This window comes from Nematolebias whitei, chromosome 2 (genome assembly GCF_014905685.2).
Source record: "Nematolebias whitei isolate Nwh7 chromosome 2, NemWhi1, whole genome shotgun sequence".
Lineage (NCBI taxonomy): Eukaryota > Metazoa > Chordata > Actinopteri > Cyprinodontiformes > Rivulidae > Nematolebias > Nematolebias whitei.
In genome coordinates this window covers 30,084,597-30,110,632 of record NC_056499.1, presented here as the reverse complement: position 1 = coordinate 30,110,632, position 26,036 = coordinate 30,084,597, and the positions used below count along the sequence as shown (strand labels likewise).

At 40.0% G+C, this 26,036-nt stretch overlaps 1 protein-coding gene across 1 annotated transcript in view; it reads right to left on the bottom strand.

Annotated features, from left to right (window-relative positions):
- phkb (phosphorylase kinase, beta) overlaps positions 1–26,036 on the bottom strand; it is a gene marked incomplete in the record, with an annotated part of 145,326 nt that overhangs the window by 36,075 nt on the left and 83,215 nt on the right. The window contains 1 exon segment of the mRNA XM_037694140.1: positions 1,090–1,145. Coding sequence (XP_037550068.1) covers positions 1,090–1,145 — 56 coding nt within the window.

The following is a 26,036-nucleotide window of genomic DNA, read 5'->3' as shown; positions in this document are numbered from 1 at the left end:
ACACCATCTTAGCACCAACATAACTGGTTTGTTCCACTTTGGAGTAAGCTGTTTGGGGGAAGAATCACTTTTGTGTTGTGTGTTTCCTTGACTGATGAAGGAAGGGAACTCTGCAGCTAGTTTTGTGGAACATGGTACAAATTTATCTGAACATGCTCCAAACTACACCAACAGGCCTATAATCACCTCTGCTACTACCACAAGGAAACTGAGAAGCACCTCGAATGTTGCGAGACATTCTGGAGACTCCTTCATGAATGTCGTTAGCCAACTAGTTGCTGCCCAGTAAGATAGAGCCTTAATTCTTTTCTCCAGTTTGCCAGCAGTATGTATTTGAGGATGCTGCATTCATTTGGCCTATTTGTAAACATAAATAAATGTTCATCAGTCTGTCACATACAAACAATTTAACTAGTTTTATTTTATTACATAAACACAAAAACTCTTAAAAAGCAGTCCTGTGTTTAACAACAGTGTGTAATGTAAATCAGAGTTTGCCCTGACTTTTGATGATGTTTTTAATGTATTATTTTGTACATGTCAAACATATTGACAGCCTTGTTAATGCAACAGGCTGGGAATCATTGGAATAATAGATCTAGAGCTTTAAGAGACTATCTGTGCTCAATCTATTGGTGTTTCTAAAAATTAAAAGCTTACTTGTGTTAATAAACATAAAACATGAGCAAAGCTGTCTAAATGAAACACTGTACATTATAGAGCTTGTATACAGCAGCCAGTGAGTTCCACAGCTGACAGACTGCTGTGAGATGATGATGATGATGATAATACTGATGACGGTGATGATGTAGGAGTCCTAATAAGAACCTTATCATCAGTGTTAATTGAAATTGGAGGTTGACAAGCTTGACAGTCATTTAACCCTGTTTAACACACGCACATGCACACACACACAAGCCCACAATAAAAAGAGTGACAGATGATGGTGGAGGTCAGGCTAAGCTCACCACAATTACAGAGCTGAGAGGAGAGAGAAGCAGAAAATAACCTCCCTTTACGGCCTGTGAAAACACACATATAGCACACACGCACACACACACACACACACACACACACACTGATTATTACCTCTGGCTTTCTGCTATCAGGGCCACATGAATCACAACATCGTTCTCTATGGGTCCCTGTGAACATAAAAAGAGAGAGAGGCAAAAGATCAATGTGAGAACCACCATTCTGTTCCATGTTGCACCAGTTGTGGCATCACTTTGGTTGGTTTACAAAGACACAATCGAACTCATGAATGCTGTTAAATCCAAACAGATGGATTACCAATGATCACATTCATCTACAACTTTAGTTTGTTGTTTTTTTTCTTCACTCCCATCTGCATGTATTAGCTATAATATGTAGTGGTTAGTTAGATAAATATTACACAAGGCAATAGTGGTCAGTGGTCAGTGCCATGGTTTCATAATCCTGAGGCTGCAGGTTCAAGCCCAGGCTGCGACAGAAAGGGTATCGGGCATAAAACGACTGCCAAATTTATTAAGTGGGTTTGCTAGCTGTGACGACTCCTGCAGAAGGGAGCAGCCAAAAGAAGAAAAAGATAAATAAATAGATTTTTATGCACAATTTGCATGTGTTGCTTATTTTCTATGCTTTGTTGACGTTTATATTAAAACAAACCCTGAAAAATAAGTGAACAGGAATAAATGTGTGTGTGTGTGGGGGGGGGGATGGACGGACGGACGGACATACAGACAGATAGAGAGATCGTTAGAGAGATCGATAGATAGATAGACATGCAGAGTAGGCAGTGGATGAGCTTTAAATTCAGCTCACTCACTTTTATAACAATAGATTTCGTTATTACTGCCTACCCCCTCCCCATTCACTCTTGCTTCAACTCTGAATAACCAATAAAGGTTGATGAGAGAAGTGGAGGCACTTAGCAGGAGCGACGGAGAAAGAAATTAGCAAGGACAAGAGAGACAAAGTCAGAGAAAGAGCAAAGATGGTTTCTCCAGCAACCGCAACACAAGACGACGAAATACCATTAAACAGATGTGTAGAATATGAAGTTCAGAATATTAATGCTGTTACTGAGCTCAGCAATCTATTTTTTTATATTAGAAATGCAAATTATATATATATATATATATATATATATATGTTTCAGCAGGAGTGGACTGTACAAAAGCAGCATGAATCAAAACTCGTTACTGCTTGTTTTGTATCATCAAAGTACAAAGGTCAAGGAAATGTTAAAGGTCAGAGAGCCTTGTTATTTTAGGAGCCAACACATTTTTAATGCATTTCCCTGAATACAGTATTTTACCATTTATTGATTTTACGAGTGCAGTCTCACAGCTCTAAATGTACAGCAACACACCAAGCCAGATGAAAGTCAAATATTTATATTCCTTGTACTGTATAAAAAGACTAACACAAACTTTCTAGAAAACTAAACTTATGGTACTTCTGTGTTTTAATAAACTACTTGATACACGTTACTGTGGGACTGGGGCAGGAGTCTGCAACCTTCACGATCAAAAGAGCCATTTTTACACCTTCATTCACTAAATTAAAAGTGTCCAGAGCCACAACAACCTGCTACAACTGTGATTATCATCTGGTGGGCCACTTAGGTTTATTGGAGGAGTAGGGGTGACATTATAAAGCTAAAAATATCTAATGATTTTTAAAATTTATTGATATTTGTACGATTTAAGACAAACGAAAAGACCAGATTATTTTGTGTGTGTGTGTGTGTGTGTGTGTGGGGGGGGGGATACTGTTTAAAAAAAAAAAAAAAACTGAACTGTGCAGACCTGTGTTTTTTTTAATTGTGAAAAAAACCAACAATTTATTTATTTAAAGCAAAAAGTTAAAGAGCATCTGCAAAAGAAATGAGAAAGGCTGCAGACCCCTGGTCTGGGGCAAAACAATATATCACAGCTCCCTGCTTTCATGCTTAACATTAGGAGGTGGGGATTGGGTGTGTGTAGCTTTTCTACCTGTCAGGAAGGACGAGTACATTCTGGATGCATCACCAGCCCTTTACAGATCTCAACGTCAAACTGCACAGCTTTTGAATATTTTTAGCAACTTAACAAGCACCAGTCTACGTCTTTGTCACACCTATAGTCGATTAGATTTGTCAGATTATAAACAAGTGGTCTGTATGGTAGATGATTAGGCTACCTGCATATGATTTTCATTAGGTCTGCTTGTTAGCAATCCTACAATAAATCACCCCGCTCGAGGTAGATCGCTTCAGGTGTAATTGAAATTAAAAGGCTGTTTCTGTTCTTACAAACATGTGTGTTGTTAATATATATCACACAAAGTGCTTTTTATGGATTAAGGTGACATCAAGAGTTACCTAAAATTTTGGTCTATTGTTAGGTATTCCCTACATACAATTATGTATGGGTACACAACAGGCCAAGTACATAATACAGTATGTAGCAAAGAAACTGCACAGTGTCGGAATAAAGATGTCAGATCTGTACACAACACATCACTCATGTTGCCTGGAGTACGATTGATGATTGATGGGTGAAGGAAAACAACACACACACCCGCGTGTTATGTACAGACGTTCTAGGCACAACCAAGGAGCAGAGTGTTTCTAGTTTGGGGCAGCAAGACCTCTAGCTGGAACTGGAGTGTTTTGCTGTTGTGTGAAGCAGTCAAGTTAAAGATACGTCAACATTCGAGGCCATGGTCATCAAGTGAAAAACAAAAAAACAAAAACAGATTGCCTACCCTGGCTAGGGAAAGAGCAATAGTCCAAAAGTATCAAGTAACTCGAAGTCTTGTTCATAAGTGGAAGTAGACTAAAGTGGGGCATTGATGGGCAGATTTGGGATTGGGTATGCAGTGATGCAGATGTTGTAGCAATCTGTTAGGATGAATAGGGAGCTCTCCATGTTCCCACCCTCGCCTATGGTCATGAGCTATGGGAAATGATCAAATGTATGAGACAATGAATACAAATTGAAATAGAGTGGAAATGAGGTTCCAATGCAGAGTGGCTGGACTCACCCTTGGGTATAGGGTGACGAATTTGGTTATTTTGGTAAGTATAATCACTGCTTCACCACAATGAAAATATCTAATTTGGACAGTAAGAATGGTAAATGGACTGCACTTATATAGCGCTTTTCTATCTTAAGATACTCAAAGTGCTTTACAATCTGTGCCCTCATTTACCCCTTCATACAGCACTCTACTAGATCTATACAAAAAATAATCAGTGCTTTAGATCACACATTCATACACCAATGGGACACACATCGGAGGAAATGAGGGGTTCAGTGTCTTGCCCAGGGACACTTGGGCATGTGACTGCTGGTGGAATCAAACCCCCGACTTTTGCATTGGAGGACGACTGCTCTAACCACTCAGTTGTTCAAGGGCTGTCTTTCAATAGATCGCAGCGAGGTAGCTGCTCTGTTACTTATGAAACCCTGACCCAGGATCAGGTTGTTAAGGATGCACTCATAATGTCTTCTTAGAGCGATGTTTCAGATGTGTCATACTAGAAGAAGACCTCAGGGAAGAACCAGGACTTGCAGGAGAGACTGTATCTGAAACCTGACCAGGGAATACTTTGGAATCCCTCTGGATGAGCTTGAGGTGGTAGAAGTAAAGAGGGATCTTTGCTTAAGCTGTGGCCTCTTTGACTCGATCTCAGATAAGTGGATGGATGGACGAGCAAAAGTTCTGAATTAAAACAAACCTTTAGATTGAAAGCTTGCTGGAAAAGGAAACAAGATTATCTGTATTAAATGTTTAAAGATTATAATAAAATGTTTTGAATGTTGATGTTTCTTTTATATGTGAAAGTCTTCTTTTTTTTTCTCTTACTTTTATCACTGGTAGGTTTACAGATGTGTATTTGCATGACTTTCTTGCTCTCCAATAGGTATATTACTGAGTTTTCTGTGTTTGTCCTTCCATGCCTTTCATCTTTTTTGCTCTTTTTTGTTTGCTGCAGTATTCCCATTTCTGTGTAAGTAAATTGTAGGCAGAGCCGATCATCACTGCACTGAGAGTATTCAGAGCCATTTAGGAGCAAGACAGCAGCGTGTGCATGAGCAGCAGCCTTTCATCTCACTCTCAGAGCGGGGATGTTCACGCACAGAAACACACCGACAGAAACATGTTTATACATAGAACATGGCAAATCCTGGAGTTGTTGGCAAAGAAACAGAACAGGAGCACCACAATTGGACAAAAGAAAAAAAGTCCTCCATTTTGTTCAGTTGATAGTAAATTATTTTTACCAGACCGTAAATAATACCTGTAGACCTGGTGAGTTTAATCAAAGGCAACTGGACTTCTTTTTGATGTTTGAAGATGTTTTATTGCCGATCCAAAAAGAGACCCCAGTCCAAATGGGAAAGTTATAAAGTTCGAAGCTTTTAAATTGTAGTAAGCTGCCATAAGTGAAAAAAGTGTTTAAACATCTTAGAATAATGTTCTCCAAACATTACATCCTAATGAAATTAAAACTCAACAACACCCTGAGACAAAAATGGGTTCATCCAAAGTATAAAACACTCAAACAGATGCATTGTGTATGTAGTTCAGTGCAGTGAGGAGTGTCCTGACCTTTTCAGTGCAGCTTTGAATTGAATCCCTGGATAGTTTCATGCCAATTTGCACCTTCATGCATCAGATCAAAATATCTTGCATGAAGATCAGATTCTCTCCTTTGCGAATCACCACTTTATCGTGGTGGAGGAGTGTGTGTGTGTCTGAATGATCTTAGGAAGCGCTACTGTCAGGGGTAATGATTCCTGATAGAGTCTCCCAAGGCAGATTGGTCCTAGGTGACAGGCCAGAGACAGAGCAATTCAGAGACCAACAATCCTCAGGTAGAAGAAGAGGTATAATTGCATAATACAGTAGCTCAGCTTGCTTTAAATGTAGAAGATCACTAGAGTTTGGAAACTTGAACCTCAACATTTTGCAATTTGAATTGAGAAAGCTCCTTGGATGAGAAGCCATATCTATCATTCCACAAAGAAATGCACACTATCCGCTGCACTGCATGCAAGAGTTTTACTAAATAACAGCATTATAGGTGTTTTTGTCAAATCTCGAAAATAACGTTACACACTTTATTTTAAAGCAATCTGAGATTATGTGTTATGAATCACTTACAGTTACAAACACATACAACTTTAGCTCAATATACATTATGTAAAACTGAAAGAGTAATGGTCATTTTGGTGTTGTCTAAGTTTGATAAGCTGTGGTGGCCATGTTGAATTGAGTTGAGTTCAAAGGTTATTCAATTTTTTTGACATACATTCAGTGATTGCTTTTAAGAGTTTCATTAAAATATGTCCATTTCAGAAGATATTTTGCCAACAGGCTTGATTCCAAAAGGTAATGCCAAAATTTTAAGTACCAGTAAATATCTCACACAATCAGTTAATGCTTGAAGTGAAAGTTGGAGGTGACTCAGATTCCAGGAAACCAAACATTTAGTTCGATATCTGTAAATTTGGTTACAAAAATACATACATACAAACACAATGACCTAGGCAAAACCATTTTATTTACTACTCAACCTCCAGTGGATTGTGGATTTCAGAAGGAGCAAACACACCCACCACCCCTGCACATAAGAGGATCTGCGGCGGAAGTGGTCTCCAGCTACAAGTACTTGGGTGTGCACCTGAATGACAACCTCAGCTGGAACCACAACACTACCAGCCTGATCAAGAAAGCTCATCAGAGACTCTACTTCCTCAGGCGGCTGAGACGAGCTGGTCTGGGAAGCTCAGTCCTCACCTCCTTCTACAGGTGTGCAGTGGAGAGCATCCTGTGCTCCAGCATTAATGTGTGGCATGGAGGCTGCACAGCTGCAGAAAGAAAAGCTTTGCAGAGAGTGGTGAAGGCTGCACAGAAGATGTTGGAGTCAGTCTCCCCACCATCACAGACATTTACACCTCCAGATGCAGGAAGAGGGCCACCTGCATCATGAAAGACCCCACTCACCCAGCACACACACTTTTTGCCCCGCTCCCCTCAGACAGCAGGTTGAGGAGCATCAAGTGTAGAACCACTAGACTGAGGAACAGATTCTACCCTGAAGCTGTTAGACTCATGAATCTCTAACCAGAAAATCACTGTAATGCTACTTTATTAGAGATTTGACACTTTATCCATGCTGTTGATTTCTTAACCATAAGCTGCTATATTCATACCAATCTGCTCACAACAGACTCATGTTCAGGCTGCTGTTTAATACACCATATTATATTATATTATATTATATTATATTATATTATATTATATTATATTATATTATATTATATTATATTATTATTGTTTGACATATATCTTAGATCCTTGTATACAGGTTATTTTTTAGATGGTTTATATAATTGCTAATTTTGGGTGTAATTGGGATCCTGTGTACACAATTTCGTTCCACCTCATGTACCACATGTGATGTGAATGACATTAAAGTCACCTTGAACCTTGAACCAGTGGTAAAAAAAAGAAGACTTACAAGGGAAAAATGCCTTACTAAGATCCAGTTTGTTCATTGGCTTTATAGTTTTAGAAAAATAAGGAAAGTTGGTAAAGAAGAAGATATAAAAAATGCATGATGAAGACGTAAAATATACGCTTTCCTTCTATTTCTCTTTTCAGTAGTTCACACACCACTGTGAAGCTGTGGGGAGGAAAAAGAGATGAGCCTTCAAATGTTTCTTTAAACAACCCATTCAGAGGCTCCCTACAAATGTCAACGTAGTGTGACCGAAGAGCATTTGATGCTGAGGGAGAAGAGAAGAAAAAAAAGTACCATTTATCTGCATGATGGTTAACAAAAAAAATCCCAAATTTATTGGATAGCAGGATTAATGCAGCTCAAAATAGAATTTCAGACTCATTAACAGTTAGAACAAAGAAATGTCTGGTGACAGCATGCGGCTAATTTACATTCAGTACCTACTTTTCCCATCACCTATACCAAGTGAGGTTAACGATATCACAATCAAGCCCTGTTCACACGAGAACCACTTGTGAAAATGTTGTGTTTTTTCAATGCTTAATAAGACAACTAAACAAACAAACAAAAAAGAACAGATTTACATTGAAATACCGCAATTTCATGCCAGGCAGTGCTGCCAAATAAGAAATTATGAACTATTGTATTGTTGCTTTAAAATGATTGCATTTTCATCCAAACTGCCATAAGTGCTGAGTAAGGGTGTTGTAAGATGAGGTGTGCATTGTGTTTGGTTGTATATGCTTTGTATGTTTTTATTGTCTTAATGAATTTATCTTTTTGTCTTATTGCACAGCACTTTGGCTACCCCTGTGGTTTTTGAAATGTGCTATAGAAATACAATTGATTGATTGATTGATTTGGTGAACATGTATTGTATTTTATTGATTTTGTTCCTACATTCAATTCAACCTTTATTTATACAGGTTAGTCTCATTGAGTCACGAGGACTCATTTACAAGAGAGACCTGTTTTAGATAAAACCAGAGATAAAGGTACATACAACAATAAACAGCTATAAAATGCTTATAAAATGAAAAGTAAATAAAAGTAGTGATATAAAACAAAATAAAATCAAGCTCCATTATGAAATGAGGTAAAATACTAAAAACAAGAACACGTCTGCATTGAATTTTGCAATGAGCAGTTGTTTAAAATCCCTTAGAGGTCAAAGTCAACAGCTTCAGATCTTTTTGTAAGGTGTTCCAGGTTACAGGAGATAAGTAAGAAAAGGCCTTTTGGCCGAGTTCAGTCCGCACTGAGGGGATGCTGCAGGAAATGATGTCTTGATAGCGCACGCTGTAACTGCACTGACAACGTGACATGTAGGAGGAGACGGATGAAGGCAACAGACCAAGGAATGATTTAAAGAAGAAAATGTACCAGTGAGAGAGTCTGTGTGAAGTTAATGATGACCAGTTCAGTGAATACAGAGTGCAGTGATGGGTACGGTAGTTGCAGCCAGTTATGAATCTTAGTGCGCCGTGATAGACAGCATCCAACATCTGCAGGGTGCTTGCAGGAGCATTCATATAAATAATGTAACCATAGTCAATAACCAGAAGGAAAGTAGCAGTTACAAGGTGGTTCCTAGCATTCAGAGTTAAACAAAATCTATTTCTGAAAAAGAAACCCAATTTTAATTTCAGTTTCTTTATCAAGTTTTCAACATGTGGCTTAAAAGAGAGATGTACCGGTACATACATGTTGCAGAAGGGTGAATAGCACAAAATAACAATTGGTTCTCTGTCATTTCTTGTAACTATTAGTAGAGAAAAACTTTTGACTGCAGCCACCAGTAGTGCACATGTGCAACATAGGTGACTAAGCACCCTGACACTGTGTATGTCATGGATGGGGACTTTGTGGATTTAAAACCTGTGCTCCCTAAATTCCATCAGCACATTAAGAATGTCACCAGAGGTGCCAACACATTAGATAAAGTCTACACTACTGCTACCACTCCTGGGCCACTCTAACCATGTCACTGTTTTTAATCCAGGCATACATCCCACTTAGGAACGATGCCCCCAACAGTACAAAGACAGTTACAACTTGGCTGCATCGAGCCTCTCAGCAGATGTATGACTGTTTCAATAGGACCAAATGGGATATTTTTGGAAACTCCGACATGGAAATGTTTAGTGACAGTGTACTGTTACATTAAGAACTACACATTTATTGCCACCGTAGATAAACACATACGAGCCTACCCTAATCTGAAGCCCTGGATGACCAGGGAAGTCCAGAAGCTGCTGAAAGAAAGGAATACTACCTTCACATTTGGTACAAAGGCCATCTACAGCACAGCCCATGCCAACTTAAAAAGGGGCATCAAAGAGGCCAAGTCTGAGTATAAAAGGAAGTTTGACAAAAACATCTGGACAGTAACAACGGCATACAAATGTGGTTGGGCATCCAGCACATGTCCAACAACAGAGCCAGCCCCAAAGCTGTGGGAGGTGAATCGTTGCTGGCAGAGGAACTGAACCATTACTTTGCCTGGTGTGAGGTGAATCCAGCTTACTAGACCAGAACAATTAATACATAAATACCGTAAAGAGGAAGACACCAGCAGAAGATAAAACTTCACTAAAGCAGAAGTCATGGCGTTCAAAAAAATCAGAGCAACAAAATTAGTCTATTAACGCCAACATCTTATCGCTGCACTTTATATTTATTCAACCATATGAATTCTAGGATTATTTTAGCATAATAGACAGAATCACTAAATGCACAGATATAAGCTAAAAAAAATACAACAAAGTATTTAATATTAACTTGAGAACTTTTGTAGAAAGTGTGAGGTACATGCTGTTAACAAGAACTGGCAGGAGGGAGCAGAGTGGCTGTACAGTAATTACCTATAAATCCAGCAAAGAGCTTTAAATATGGAAAGAAACAAAAACACCAGAAAGTCTTCAAAACAAGAAAAAGGTTCACTGGTTCCTCGTGGACCCACATGGAGAACCCAGCTGGGTTTGTTCTGGACAAAAACCACACTTCTTACAGAGGCTTAATAAAAGAATTAATCAACAGTTAATCACTGGGGAAAAAATGATACCCTGTTCTGTAGCACTTAACTCCAAGATGCAATCTTTATCCTAGAAGTCATTTAGGGAAATGTTTCAGCTGCATGCACCCACTGTGCACCAGCAGCAGCAAAAGGTTATTTATCTTCACCTCCAATATAAAAGCTCAGCAGTCTGAGCAGGACTGGTCAGGGCCAGATAAAAAATGTTTATTCTTCATTTATGCAGCCTTTTTCTATTTTCTGTTATCAGACAAAAAGAAATGGAAAAACAAATCTCAGAAAGGCAATAAATCATCATCTGTGAAAAGTCTTTTGTTTATGTTGTACCTGTTTAAAAAAAGATTTGACCAACTCATAGCTCCAGTTTGTTGATAACCTACTGATTAGGTCACCTTCACACCGGGCGACGACCTACACGGCCTACTAAAACGGGTTTGGACTGCGACAAATTGGCAAGCATTTAGTGTGAAAACAATCAGAAAGCTGCTATGCTCTTACTTTTAACGAAACAGGATTTGTGCATATTTTTTCCCCAAAACACTGAGGAGCTCTCCTACACCCTCATCAGGCTCTACACAGTATGTCCACCGTACCACAACTCTCTGGGACCATGTGTGCATGATAGTTTCCATGACCTTGTCACAACCCCAATCTCAGCCTAGTGTGACCAGTCTGGCTTCAAATTCAAGCCACTTGGGTGCACACAGGCCCCAAGTCATGAGGAGGTTGCCACACGCTTCATCTGATTGCGATTTGTTGCCACAAAAGTTTGCTACAAAAGTGTTGTGCAAGCTCAAAAACATAATGTTCTGTCATGCGTAACGGGGAGCCCACTTGGTGTGCAAATGCATGTGGAAGATTTCAACAAGATCTTGAAACAATCATCTGTTCTGTCCAACAAAGTTCAGTCAGGTCATCTGGATGGTTTTTTATTTTTATTTTTTGTTGTTGAGATGGTTCGTCCTTCATCCAAAGGACTTCATCAATCCGAGGAGCCACAAACAAACTGAGTGCAACAAGCAGCACACTCCCATAGTGGACCAACCAGTTCGCTGGTGATAAGATGGTTTCTGGTGCCAGCCCTCTCCCCCGTCAAGTCCTCTGAGGCAGCCATAGCCAAAATGGTTAGAAACATCAAAGTTCATGTTCAGTAATCCAGGTAGAAAATACAACAAAGTTCAGTCAGTCATCTGGATGGTTTCTTTTTTTATGTTGAGATGTTTTGTCCTTCACCCAAAGGACTGGATCAAACCGAGGAACCACAAACAAACGGACGCTGACTCAGAGGAGTCGACGGAGGAGAGGGTGGGCCCCAGAAACCATCTTACCACCAGCAAACTGGTTGGTCCACGATGTGAGTGTGCTGCTTGAGGGACTCAGTTTGTTTGTGGCTCCTCAGATTGATGAAGTCCATAGGATGAAGGACAAAACATATAAAAAAAAAAACATCCAGAGGACCTGACTGAACTTTGCTGTATTTTCTACCTGAATTATTGAGCATGACCTTTGATCTCTGTTCTTTTTTAACACTGCAGCATCATTGTCAACCAGTGTGAAGAGTGCTTAAGTAACACTAATTTAACTTATGCTTCAAAACAAAAGACCTAAACATGGCATTTTCTTAAATGCTTGATTTCCAAAGAGAAAGTCATAATTAGATGCTTCCTGAGTCATATTTAACCTTTGATAATTAGTTACTAGCAGAAACAATACGTAAAGCACAGTAAGCAGTGTAAAAGAAGCAAAACAGAGAAAACTCATGTGACAAAAATAGATTTATTGACACAGACAGCAGGTGAAAGAGACTCATCCTAGCACAACAACAGCCCATGACAGCAAGAACAAACACTTTATCTGTCTTTGTGTGCATTGACAAACACACAATGACTAATGATGGAGGCACATTAATACAAAGAGAGGAACCACATCTGTTACAACATAATTAAATAACTAGAGCTTTGCTAGAGAGTAAACATGCCTTCCTGGAAAGACAAAATAGCTGTTTAAAGCAGGGGAAGTGACAGCAAATCTCTGAACATTACAACTGAAAATACTCTTGAAAGCTTGAGATTAAAGTACTTGTATTAGGAAAAGTTGCAGATTATGGTACAGAAATAGACATCTCAATTGGCAAGAGGCTAAACTGTAGCTCAGTGCTTGAGATTACAAAAAATATAATGAAAGAATTGCAGATTACGGTGCTAAAACAGATTATAGAAGGGAAAAATGCAGCAAAAGACGGCATGAAACCACAAACCCTGTCAACAACAAGAAAAAAAAAAGATGTCAAAAAGGCACTAGAAGCTGTTTTGACATGGACCATGCTGCGAAGAGGAGCCACAAAGACGTGCAGCTGTAGGATGGACCTGCAGCGGCTTCCAGCAGATCTGCTGGCTGCGTTCTGCCCCTCAGAGATACAACAGCATTAAATTTGACAAAGTGAAAAGCCATTTGCCGAAGAACGCTGCTGTGAGTCCCCGCAGATCAGAAATGAATTGCAGCTTCGCTTCATTTGACTCTTCCTCCAAAAATTAAAAGCACTGAGTTGTGACACGAGATGAGAAATGCAGGAGATCGTTTCCTTGTCTTCCCTTTTATTCTGTCTTTCTCTTGGTGCAACCGTTCTAAAATATCCTTTAATCTGTCCATTTTGTTTGTCTTCCTCATGCATTGGTCCTAATTTACCCCCTGTCTCCCTCGGTCCTTAAACTTTAAAATCTTTTTTTCATCTTATTCCCTGTCTTCTGTTCCTGATGTTGTTATATCTGTGGATCTGTACCTGCTCCTTCATTTCCTTCCTCTCAGTGACCTTTTGTCCTAGCTTCCTCCTCCCTTCCTTCTACTTGTCTTTCATCTTCAGTTTTCCATTTTCAGATTATTTCAATCGCTCTGCCTCACTTCTCTTTTACTTACACTCATTCTCGTTGTCTCTATTCTTCTTGCCTTCCACATTTTCCTTTATTTCTCCCTCCATTCACCTTGCTCTTGACATTTTCACTGAATATTTTCCTAACTTTCCTATTTTTGTCCCTACAAGTAATTTTGTTCTCCTTTCTGTTTATTCTCTGAGGTCTTCTGTCCATAATTGTGTGGAGTGATGAAGGCTGCACAGAAGTCTGTTGGAGTCAGCCTCCCCACCATCACAGACATCTATACTTCCAGATGCAGGAAGAGGGCCACCTGCATCATGAAGGACCACACTCACCCTGCAAACACTTTTTGTCCCACTCCCCTCAGGCAGGAGGTTAAGGAGCATTAAGTGTAGAACCACTAGACTGAGGAACAGCTTCTACCCTGAGGCTGTTAGACTCATGAATCTCTAATCAGGATAATCACAGTGAAAATAAAAAAATAAAAAAATAAATCCCTGTAACGCCACTTGATGGTTGGCATGTGCTGCTGATTTATTTCACGCTGCTGTATTCATTCATACTTATCTACTCACACAGACTCATGTTCGTGCTGCTGTTGTTCGGCGTATTGTTTTTACACTATTAGTGTTTAGCGTATTTCTTAGTTCATATCTTAGATCTTATTACAGTTTTTCTTAACAATTTATACTTTTGTTGGATGTAACTGGGTAGACAATTTCTGTCCACCACATGTACCACGTGTGATATGAATGACAATAAAATAGACCTTGACCTTGATAATTATTTGATGTCTCTATAACTCACTCTCTGGTCTTCCATCTATTCTTTGTGTCTTATAACAGCCTTAGATTTTTACTTTATCATCCTCCTCTCATTCCTGTAACCCTCTTTTAATTTTACCTCTAGTCTTCCATCTAACCTCCCTAATGTTTATGGTTTCTTTTTACCTTCTTTCTTTCCTTCCCTCATCTTTCGCTTCCCCCTTTCAGCTCAGTCACACCTTTCTATTCTTCTTCTCTTTCCTGATTCCTCTCACTCTCTCCAACTCCCTGCCACCCATGTGTCTTACACTTCACACACAAATCGCCTGCAAGCAAACAAACAACTCCCAGACTCAAACCTCAGATGTTTCTGTCAAAACAGGCCCGTCACAAACCCAATCAAAACTCAGTAATATTCCAAGACGGGATGCAAAACAAATGACAGAAGAGGAAACAAAAACAGATTTGTATGCATAGCTGCAGGTTTGGTAGCTGACAGAGCTTTACGAACTGATTAATGGACAAAACAAAGAGCTCACAATTTATTTTTCCGTATTTCCAGATTTCATGTTCATACACAGACAGATTAATTAACTGCTCAGATTGTGTCTGAAGTAAAAAACAAAAAACAAAACTGGAGATAGAGTACTGCACTACACATATATACACACACAGAAACAGGAGTCATTACAGATCAAATGATTCCATTTCAATTATTTCTGTATGCAGAAAACGTTTTGCTGTACTTCAAAGTTCATGCTCAATAATCCAGGTAAAAAAATCCAACAATGTTCAGTCAGGTCATCTGGACCTCCACTTTGCTGGACTGAAATAGTTCAAAAAGACAACAACAATGCACCCTCTACGCTCCTTAAGTCCAATATTCATGAGACCCACTTGGAGAAAGAAATTTAAGTGCGATAATAACAAGAGTTGAACATTCTCTTGAAAAAATCTTCAAAAACCATAAAACTATAATTCAGAATGAGTGAAATCCATGAGACAGTTAATTTTTGCAAGGTTTAACCCTCAGCTCAATTAATCTTTGAATGATTTTTATTTTATTTTATTTTTTGTGAAAAAAAATGCCTGATCTATAGAGCTCCAAAGACAGCAGAGTTTTCTCACTTATTTTTGCCAAAACCCCATTGACAGGTAAGGGGAAGTTGTTTAATTTTTATTATTTTGTGAATTCCAAGCACACCGTACAACGTTATAGCACAACATTGCCTTTTAAGATGTGCACTGTGATGTATCCCCTGTATGAACTATTCCAAAGCTGCCTGAGGAGTCGCAAATCTAAATTTGTGACAAAACTAATTTAGCAACCCAATAAAGATGGATTTGGTGCTGATGAAATGGCACATGTAATTAAGGTATTAGTTTGAATGCACTAAGAATTAATCAAATAAACTGAAAATAGTTAATTAAAATGTGATTTTTTTTTTACAATTTCTATAAAGTTTCTAACATATTTTAATAAGTGGACTCACATACTTAATGACATCTGATGAGCAGTTGACCTAATGACGAACAGGCCACAGTATGTCTCTGTTCGATAATTAAAAATGAGAACACGGTGGAAGTGAAAAGAATATTGTTCTGAACTGAATGAGACGGTTTCAAGGTCAGGTCCCTCCTAGTGTCTCTTGCGTCTCTGCTTTTTGCAGATGATGTGGTCCTATTGGCTTCATCAGGTCGTGATCTACAGCTATAACTGGAGCAGTTCGCAGCCGAGTGTGAAGCGACCGGGATGTGGATCAGTTCCTCCAAATCCAAGGCCACGGTCTTGAGCCAAAAAAGGGTAGAGTACCTTCTCCTGGTTGGGGAGGAGATCCTGCCCCAAGTGGAGGAGTTTAAGTATCTCGGGGTCTTGTTCATGAATGAGGGAAAAATGGAGCATGAGAACAATAGGCGGATAGGTGCGGCGTCTGCAGTGAAGTGGGCGCTGTACTGGTCTGTCGTGGTGAAGAGAGAGCTGAGTCAAAAGGCGAAGCTCTAGATTTACTGGTCCATCTCCGTTCCTACCCTCATCTATGATCATGAGCTTTGGGTTGTGACCGAAAGAACGACATCACGGATACAAGCGGCTAAAACGAGTTTTCTCCGCAGGGTGTCTGGGTTCTCCCTTAGAGATATGGTGAGAAGCTCGGTCATCCAGGAGAGACTCAGAGTAGAGCTGCTGCTTCTCCACGTCGAGAGGAGCCAGTTGAGGTGGCTCGGGCATCTGGTTAGGATGCCTCCAGGACGCATCCCTGGTGAGGTGTTCCAGACATATCCCACTGGGAGGAGACCCAGAGGAAGACCCAGGACACACTGGAGGGACTATGTTTCTCAGCTGGCCTGGGAACGCCTTGAGAATCCCCTGGAGGAGCTGGCCAAAGTGGCTGGGGAGAGGGAAGTCTGGGCCTCCCTACTTAGGCTGCTACCCCCGCAACCCGACCCTGGATAAGCAAAAGAAAATAAACGGATGGATGGGGAACACGGTGGAAGTCAAAGAATATTGTTCTGAACTGAATGAGATGGTTTCAAGGTCAGGTCTCTCCTAGTGGGCTGGCAGGCCAAGCACAGCCCGAGGGAGGCAGCCTCAAGCGAGCGTCACATCACAAAGGAATAAAACATTCAAAGACTTTCACGAAGTTAAGAAAGAAGCAGAGGACTTTATTTCACCCCCCCCCCCCCCCAATCCCATCTGAATGAAATATAATCCTTTCTTTTAATGTCCCTGCACAGTTGAATGGCTCCAGGCTCAGCATCGTCCTCAGGAAGTCGGTGTCAGTGTAGCTCAAAGATTCCTATTTTCATGAGGGTATGTTAAAGTGTCTGGGGATTTTAGGAGAAATATATTGAAAGGCGAGAGAAAACATAAAAGAAATGCGATATCATTTTCAATCTGTGTAGTGGGGGAAGAAAAATGTGGTTTTTAAATGCTTAAGTTGGATTTTTTTTTTTCAAAAAATGTCATTAATTCATACAACATGATATAAATATGAAGTTTTTTTTATCTTGTGTAATTTTAGGATAATTACAATCTGACAAAGAAGTATTGATGAAGCTGGAGTTTGATTTAGGGGAATTCTTGCAGTCTGCCAACATGGCGGGAAAAAGACAGACAGCTATATGGGATGGAAGGATAAAAAAAGATAAAAGATAAGAGAGGGAGGGGAAGAAATGGAGGGAAGGAGGGTGGAATCACCTCCACAGAGGAGAACCGAGTGAAGAATTGGATTGCATGCTGCTGACTGGTGTAATTGCAAAGGCGCCCTGACTGAGAAAGCGATACATTGTTCCTCAGCCTCAGCTCAGAAATATTATCCTCTGCCAACGGAATTCTTATGAGTGAAGAAAAAAAATAATCAATTGATATTAAAGGCGAGCCACGGTGTGAGCTACAGGAGTCTCAGCTTGTCAGAGCTGCTCTGTTTGATACCACGCCTGGAGAGCCGCGAAGGCTGAGGAAGATAAGTGGCCTGATTACTACTGTCTGTGTGTGCAGGGGAGCATAATGACACGAGTGCCGCCGTAAAAAATAAATATACACGGAGCCAAAATATGAAGCTCCGAATGCCTGAAAGAGACGAGATGTCTCAGAGATATGTATGTCCTGTTTTCTTTCCATTTGCAAAATAAATAAATTCTGGGTAAAGTTTATTTGTCTGCCTCAAAGTCAGTTCTACATGTGCATCTAAAAACATTAGAATATTATGAAAAAGTTCCTTTTTGTCCATCATTTAAGAAAATGAAAATCATATAGATTCATTAAACAATATTTCAAGTCTTTATTTCTTGTAATTTTGATGATTATGGTTTATAAATAATGAAAAACAAAACTCAGGTTGTTCTGTGGACATTTTCATTTTGTTCACAGACATTAAATCTATTTGTGCAGCTTGTCTGGATTTGGTTGGTTGCTTGGTGGTTTGTTTAGTAACATCTAGTCGCCTCATTTAGTCGTCTTTTTGTCTCTGAACTTCCTCTAGAAAATGACACACTTACAGTATGTAAAAACAGCAGAAAGGGGCTGAGCTCCTTATTTCTAGGCTGCAGCAAAGAAGCTAGGACGTCAATCCCCCCTAACCCCACTGAGTTGGCTGTCATCTGTGAGAATTTCCAGTCGGTAAATAACTATGTTTATTCAGAGATTTCCCATTTCCTAACATGTACTTAGCCACCCCCTGTAGCTTCCTGACTGCTAAGTCCAGAATAGTTGTGTTGATTCTGTCTGTTGTTTCCACTATTATAGTTCAGCAGACTGAAAATTTACTGTATTTTGCATGTACTTTGATCAGAGAACTGAGATGCTTTATTCCCACGATGCACTGACCACTCTGAAGACTGGCAGTACATCGATAAATCACCCTCAAAAAAGCTTCTGTAGATTATTCTGTCCACATTTAAACAGATCTGAGATCATATCCTGATTCATGCTCAATAATCCAGAAAAAAAAATCTAACAAAGTTAAGTCAGGTCCTCTGGACGTTTTTTTTTTATTTTATTTATTTTTTTTTTTAAACCATCCTGAGGACATGGTTTAACTTTGTTAGATCTGAGATCAGTTGCACATGAAATAATTAGATATAAAAACAATGTGTTAAAAAAAGTCAGACCAGTGTTTACATAGTTTTAGAAAAAACGTTTGCTTTGTAAAGCATTTATGGAGTGAGATGAATGCTTGCCACTGACATGTAGTATGTGCGCCTGTCATTTACTAAAATACCTCAATAACTACTGGGCAAATTTTAATGAAACTTGCAGAAAGCAACAGTTTGATGTTCCTCTGAAACAGAGCCAACCCACTTCAAGATGGTGAACACTGGCAACTCAACTCAGAAAACATGAAAATGGCTAATACTCAGATAATTTTACAGACATCAACCTAAACTTTGAAGTGGTAATAGTTGAGACAGATCCTCAACAAATATTCAAGTGCTGCTTTTTGCATGCAAGCTTTGTTTAAAACTTTAACAATAGATTGTTCTTATTGACATCATCAACCTAACTAGGTGGGTTAGCGTTTAGCTTCTAGCGTCAACCGCATCCTGACCAAATGAGAAAAAAAGCTACCAACCAGGCTGAAACAAAGAAGCTGTCGGCAAACATGAACACACAAACTCTGTAGGAAGAATTGGTAAGGTGCCCTGTAGGATGGTGTATTTATTTCAGACAAGTCTAATTATCCACTCCATATGGATACGCACGTGAGATATTTTCTTGGTGACTTCAACTTCTAGCAGGGAAAGTTGTTCGTTTCTTCTTGTAAAAGCAGGTATTTTCACTTCAGTCCACATTTGTCTAACACTGTCAGCTACGTCAAATCTCCGGTCATTCTGCGAAAGCGTGCCCACAACGATGGCAAACCGATCACATACTTGGCATGTTGTTACGTCACTTGAGAACCATCTATGGTATACCCATTACAGTCAACACTGTCTGTTAACAAAATATCTAATTGAATATTCTATCCATCCATCCATTTTCTTCCGCTTATCCGGGGTTGGGTTGCAGGGGTAATAGCCCAAGTAGGGAGGCCCAGACTTCCCTCTCCCCAGCCACTTGGGCCAGTTCCTCCAGGGGAATCCCGAGGCGTTCCCAGGCCAGCCGAGAAACATAGTCCCTCCAGGGTGTCCTGGGTCTTCCTCTGGGTCTCCTCTCGGTGGGTCGTGTCTGGAACACCTCATCAGGAAGGCGTCCAGGAGGCATCCTAACCAGATGCCCGAGCCACCTCAACTGGCTCCTCTCGACGTGGAGAAGCAGCGGCTGTACTCTGAGTCCCAACCGGATGACCGAACTTCTCACCCAATCTCTAAGGGAGAGCCCAGACACCCTGTGGAGAAAACCCATGTCGGCCGATTGTATCCGAGAACTCATTCTTTTGGTCACAACCCAAAGCTCATGACCATAGATGAGGGTAGGAACGGAGATGGACCAGTAAATCGAGAGCTTTTCCTATTGACTCAGCTCTCTCTTTACCACAGCAGACAAGTACAGCGCCTGCTTCACTGCAGACACTGCATCTATCAGCCTATCGATCTCTTGCTCCATTTTTCCCTCATTCATGACCAAGACCCCAAGATACTTAAACTCCTCCACTTGGGGCAAAACCTCCTCTCCGACCCGGAGAGGGCACTCTACCCTTTTCCAGTTCAAGACCATGGCCTCAGATTTGGAGGCACTGATCCTCATCCTCTTTGCTTCACACTCGGCTGCGAACCGCTCCAGCAAAAGCTGTAGATCACAACCAGGATGAGGACCAGTACCTCCAAATCCGAGGCCATGGTCTTGAGCCGGAAAAGGGTAATTGGATATTATTTTATCTAAAGCTTGTTATTCATGACTTGAGTCATCTCATCAAATTCAAAAGGAAAAGCTAACTGCTAACTTTCTGCAAAGAAAAACTAAAACATCTTTCAAAAATATGTTTTTGTAAAATGTAAAGAAAAATAACATCTTCATTTATCTTTGAGGCACATATGAAATGCTGCATCTAAGCTTAAAAAAGCCAAAGAACTGAACTCAAACACAACCTCCTAATCAGTCATCTTTTCCTCTTGATACAACTACTTATCTTATGCCCTGATCCACATTGAAACACACATTTTTGTTTTTCATGTCAACAAATTTTGTCTGTTTCTTGCTTGCTGTAACAATCAAAGCAAAGCTGACAAGTACAGGTGTGGATTCTGTGAAAGTCCTGATCGCTGTTGGGAAGTCTAGGCTTCTACACTGTCAGCAGTAACCATCAACAAGCAGCTAATAGGAGGCCAGATGCTGCCTCTCTGCACACCTGGCTCCATAACACAAATCCCATGTTCACCTAACGCTCTGATTCCAGCAGCAGGAGACACTGATTTACTGACACGTGCAAAGGATATGAAGCCTTTGGTGCAAGTGTGAGTATGAATGAAATAACCATAGCAGGTTCAAACACTCCCTCTGCTCCCCTGAGGTCCTCCCTTAGGTTGTATATCCTGGCAGCTTGCTTCTCCTTTTGTTTCCCCATGATAGATTAACCTTTAGCACGAAGACACTGTACAGTAGAGCTGGACAGCAGCACTGACACTGACACAAAGAAACAAGAGGGGCAGAACCAATTAGACACCCCTAATGGGGCCCCTGTGAAACAGCGTACAGCTTGTAGCTGATGAGAAAATCAGAGATCTGTCCAGGATGGACACAGACACACAACTTCTAGCAGTACATGAGGAGCTGTGTGTGTAGGTATTGGCTGTGTAAGAGGAGGATGCATTCGATCACGGCTGATGTCTCCTGTGTTAATGCTAGCAAAGTGTTTTTGGTTTGTGTGAGTGATGTCCATTTCCCTGCAGGTTAAGATCAGTGGCCATCTCTGTGGGGCTTTTACTGTCACAGATCACTGAGCTCAACATTTCCTGCACACCACGAGGCCATTTGGCAAATCGCAAGGCTTAGCACATCGTGTTGTCTCTCTGTGTGTGTGTGTGTGTGTGTGTGTGTGTGTGAGTGAGACAGAGAGAGAGAGAGAGAGAGAGAGAGAGAAGGAGAAGCCAACAATACAAAAAGAAAATGAGAAAATATGTGTGTGCTGGCACATGTATGTGATTTAGTTTGTGGGGCTTTTTGAAGAAGAGGTTGAGCTTGTAGGCCAAAACTCGGTGACTGCATATGTGTGTGTGTGCCCTTGGGACAAATCGTCCATGTGCCCATCTGTTTATTGCTGCTCAAAGGTGTTACTTTGCTCTTTAGGGGGGCAGAGTGTTTAGATTATTCAACACTGTCCTTCCACTGACTTGTGATCTGTGCTCTGCGGATTGGACCTAGAATTATATTTCAGGTGTCTTTACACCTGTCTGTTCTTTATGATTCTGCAGCAAAGCCACTTAAATTGTTCAAGGATGCCTCCGGGAAAAGTAGTGTCAGGATGACTCTACCACATAGTCCTTTACTGAACATTACAGTACATCACAGATTTACCGCCTCCTCTCACGGTAAATACACCACTGCTTGTAAACTTGGAGTTCAGTAGAAAAAAAAGAAAAGAGTTAGCTTGTTTCTGAGGCTTGTGGTGCTCTGTCCAAAGTAGGAATTCTTAGTTACATACAAAGCTGCTTCTGCTTCTCCTCCTCCTTTTACTTTCATCGTTCCCTCTTCAGGGGTCTCCACAGTGGGACCTCCTCCATCTCACTCTGTCCTCACTCCAACCACCTCCATGACCTCCCTAACTGCATCCATATATCTCCTCTTCGATCTTCCTCTTTGTCATCATATAAAACAGCTAATTTGTTTTAAAATAGAGAATTTATGAGGGTAAAATTGAATGTGGTGAACAAAACAAGGTTAAATAGATGTAATTTGATGTTTAAGTTAAATTTACAGTAATTATGTTTCTGTTGATATTTATTAGAACAAATCTCTCTCTTCAATAACCTGGAGGAGATTATTTATAAATTTCTAGTGACAGAGACGTTTAGTAACACAATATTTTTTTCTCAAATTATTTTTTTTTTTTTACATTTAATGGACACAGTACCCAGAACTGAGGAACAATATATACATTTTTATATACCAATGGTTAACACCCCCCCCCCCCCCCCCCAAAAAAAAAAAAACCCCACTTAAATTTGTATGAATCATTTGTGACTGTCTATTGTTGTCGTTGTTATCCACTGTTGTCATCATTCTTTGTTAAAATTCAGGTCTCTCTTGTAAATGAGTCCCCATGGCTCAATGGGATTAACCTCCTTAAATAAAGGTTGAATGGAAAATACATAAGAAAACACTGCGGCAGATAATACCAATTTTAGATTATCCAGACAAACCTAAATATTAAATGATTTATTTAATCATACATTTATTTATTAAATCAAATTTCTTTACTAAAATTCAGCTACATCTTTACAGCCAGCAGATACATTTTAAATACAATTTATTTTAGTTCTTACTGTTACTGACATTACTCTTCTTTCTGTTCTTACTTTTTATTCTAATGGCCACCACCGTACCTCATCTTACCTTTACAGGTAAAAATGTAATTTCCCTGCTGGTGCTGACATTAATATGATATGGACATGATCACTAACACTGTGTTGAGCAGCAGTGTGAAATCTTTCCGTCAGTCTGTCAGTCAGACTAAAGCTCTTTCCACACTCTGAATCCCAGAAAATCTACTGCAGCAGGATTAAACTGATTGATGTAACTAAATACCAATTCATTAAAAAATATATTTGTACTGAGGGCAGTACACTGGAGTAGTGATCAATGCTGCCGCCACACAGCAAAGAGGTCACAAGTTAAACGCTTAGTTGTACAAATATCAAAAATTGGTATCGGCCCACAAAATCAGAATCTAAGAATCTCTTAAAAAAGCTTTCTTGGCATTATCTGCATGTGTTACAAAACTCTAGACTGGACCTTGTAAGTCCACCACTAGATCCTTATAATATGGGGGCAATTAACACTTAATTCACAAAAGCACGCACAAGTCCAGATTCGTACAATTTTATCCTCAAAATCCTACAGATATGCTGTTGATAGTTCATGATCTATGTTCTGTTCTTCTTTATATACTGTTTCTTTTTATACTTTATATTTTTGCTATTTTGGGGTGAAACTGGGACCTTGAGTACACAATTTTGTTCCACTTCATGTACCACATGTGATGAAAATGACAGTAGATCCTCTGGGATCTGTCTCACTTTGACTGGCATCGTATTCTATTAACTGACGACGTGAAAACTGCTTGGAACTATTTTCATAATAGTTTCATTTATTTTGTGAACGAACATGCTCCTTTTCGTCAGTTCAGAATAAAGGGACGAGACAGCCCCTGGTTTACTCCAGAGCTAGCTGACCTCCTGCACAGGAGAGATCATCTTTGGGCTGCAGCGAGAAAATCTGACTCAGACACTGATTGGTTGAGTTTTCGGCAGATGAGGAATAAATGCACAACTTCCGTCAAAGCTGCAAAACGCAACTATTTCTTATCTCAGACCTCCAAAAATCTAAATGACCCTAAAAGATTCTGGAAGACCATCACATTTCTCTCAAGCACCCCCCAATCATCTGACCTCCCATCACAACTTCTTGTTAACTCTGTTCCTGTGTCAAAAAACATGAGATCCTGAACTGTTTCAACAAACATTTTGTTGCTTCTAGTTCCTTATTTGACATAGTTACTGATGGAAAATCAGCCACTTCCTCTAAAAGTCAAACTTCTACAAACCATATATCTCCTACAAGTCGATCTTGAGTAAATCACACCTTCTCTCTTTCCTCATTCTCAGTCAGTGAGGTTAATAAACTATTAAAAGATCTAGACTCTAAAAAAATCTGCACGTCCAGATGAACTTCCACTTTATTTCTTAAAGTGCTCACAGTCCTTGTGACCCACATCTTTAATCTCTCCATAAGCCAAAACTCCTTTCCAGACACTTGGAAAACAGCCTTTGTTCCTCCTTTGCTGAAGGGAGGTGACCCCACCTCACTGAACAACTATCAACCAATCTCTAAACTCTGCATTTTAGCCAAGGTTCTAGAAAAACTGATAAACTCTCTAATCAAAAATTACCTGGACTCATTTAACATCTTACCTCCACATCAATCTGGTTTCAGGAAACAACACAGCACAACCACTGCTTCACTGAAGGTTCTTAATGACGTTGTTGAAGCACTGGATGCTAAAGATTATTGTGCTGCACTTTTCTTAGACCTGTCTAAAGCTTTTGACACTGTGGATCATAACATCTTGTGTCATAAACTCTCAGAAATCGGTTTCTCAGATCACACCATTGGTTGGTTCTCTAACTATCTCTCAGGCAATGTGTTCAACATAATGGTACTTCCTCCAGTTATTTAACAGTCAACAATGGTGTACCACAAGGCTCAGTCTTAGGACCCACCCTCTTTACAATCTACATATGTAAAGTATATCAGAACATCCCTGATGCATCTATACATTTCTATGCCGATAACACAGTTGTTTATTGTTGAGCTAAAACTGTTGCTAAGGCTTTCCAGCTTTTGCAATATGCATTTGACATCATCCAGTCTGATTTGTTCCGCCTCAAACTTGTCTTAAATGCCAATAAAACCAAAGGGATGCTTTTTTCAAACAGGAAGTCAGTCCCAGCAGTTTTTCCTCCGATTTTATCCTCAAATGGTGTCCCCATTGAGTTTGTTGATTCCTATAAATATTTGGGTATCTTGGTCGACTCGCATCTCTCTTTTAAGCTCAATGTGGAAAACCTAGTAAGGAAACTGAAAGTTACACTGGGTTTCTTTTTCAGAAATAGATCCTGTCTAACTCTGAATGCTAGGAAACGCCTTGTATCTGTGACTTTCTTTCCCTCCATTGATTACGGTGACATTATTTACATGAACGCTCCTACAAGCACCCTGCAGATGTTGGATGCTGTCTATCATGATGCACTAAGATTCATAACTGGCTGTGATTATCGTACCCACCACTACACCCTGTATTCACTGGTTAACCGGTCATCATTAACTTCACGCAGACTCTCCCACTGGTACATTTTCATATTTAAATCGCATCTTGGTCTGTTGCCTTCATACATCTCCTCCTACATGTCTCTACGTGAGTGCAGCTACAGTGTGCCCTCTCAGGACATTATTACCTGCAGTGTTCCCACAGTGCGGACTGAACTTGGCAAAAGGGCCTTCTCCTACTCCGCTCCTGTTTCCTGGAATATCTTGCAAAAAGATCTGAAGATCTCGACCTTGACCTCTCTAAGTGACTAAGAATCTGTTGGACTCCTAGCAAGGACTAATGTAGACATGTTCCTGTTTTAAATTTTTCTACATTTGCCTTATAATCTAGCTGTTTTGGCTACTTTTTGTGCCATCTTATTTTAATTTGTATATATATATA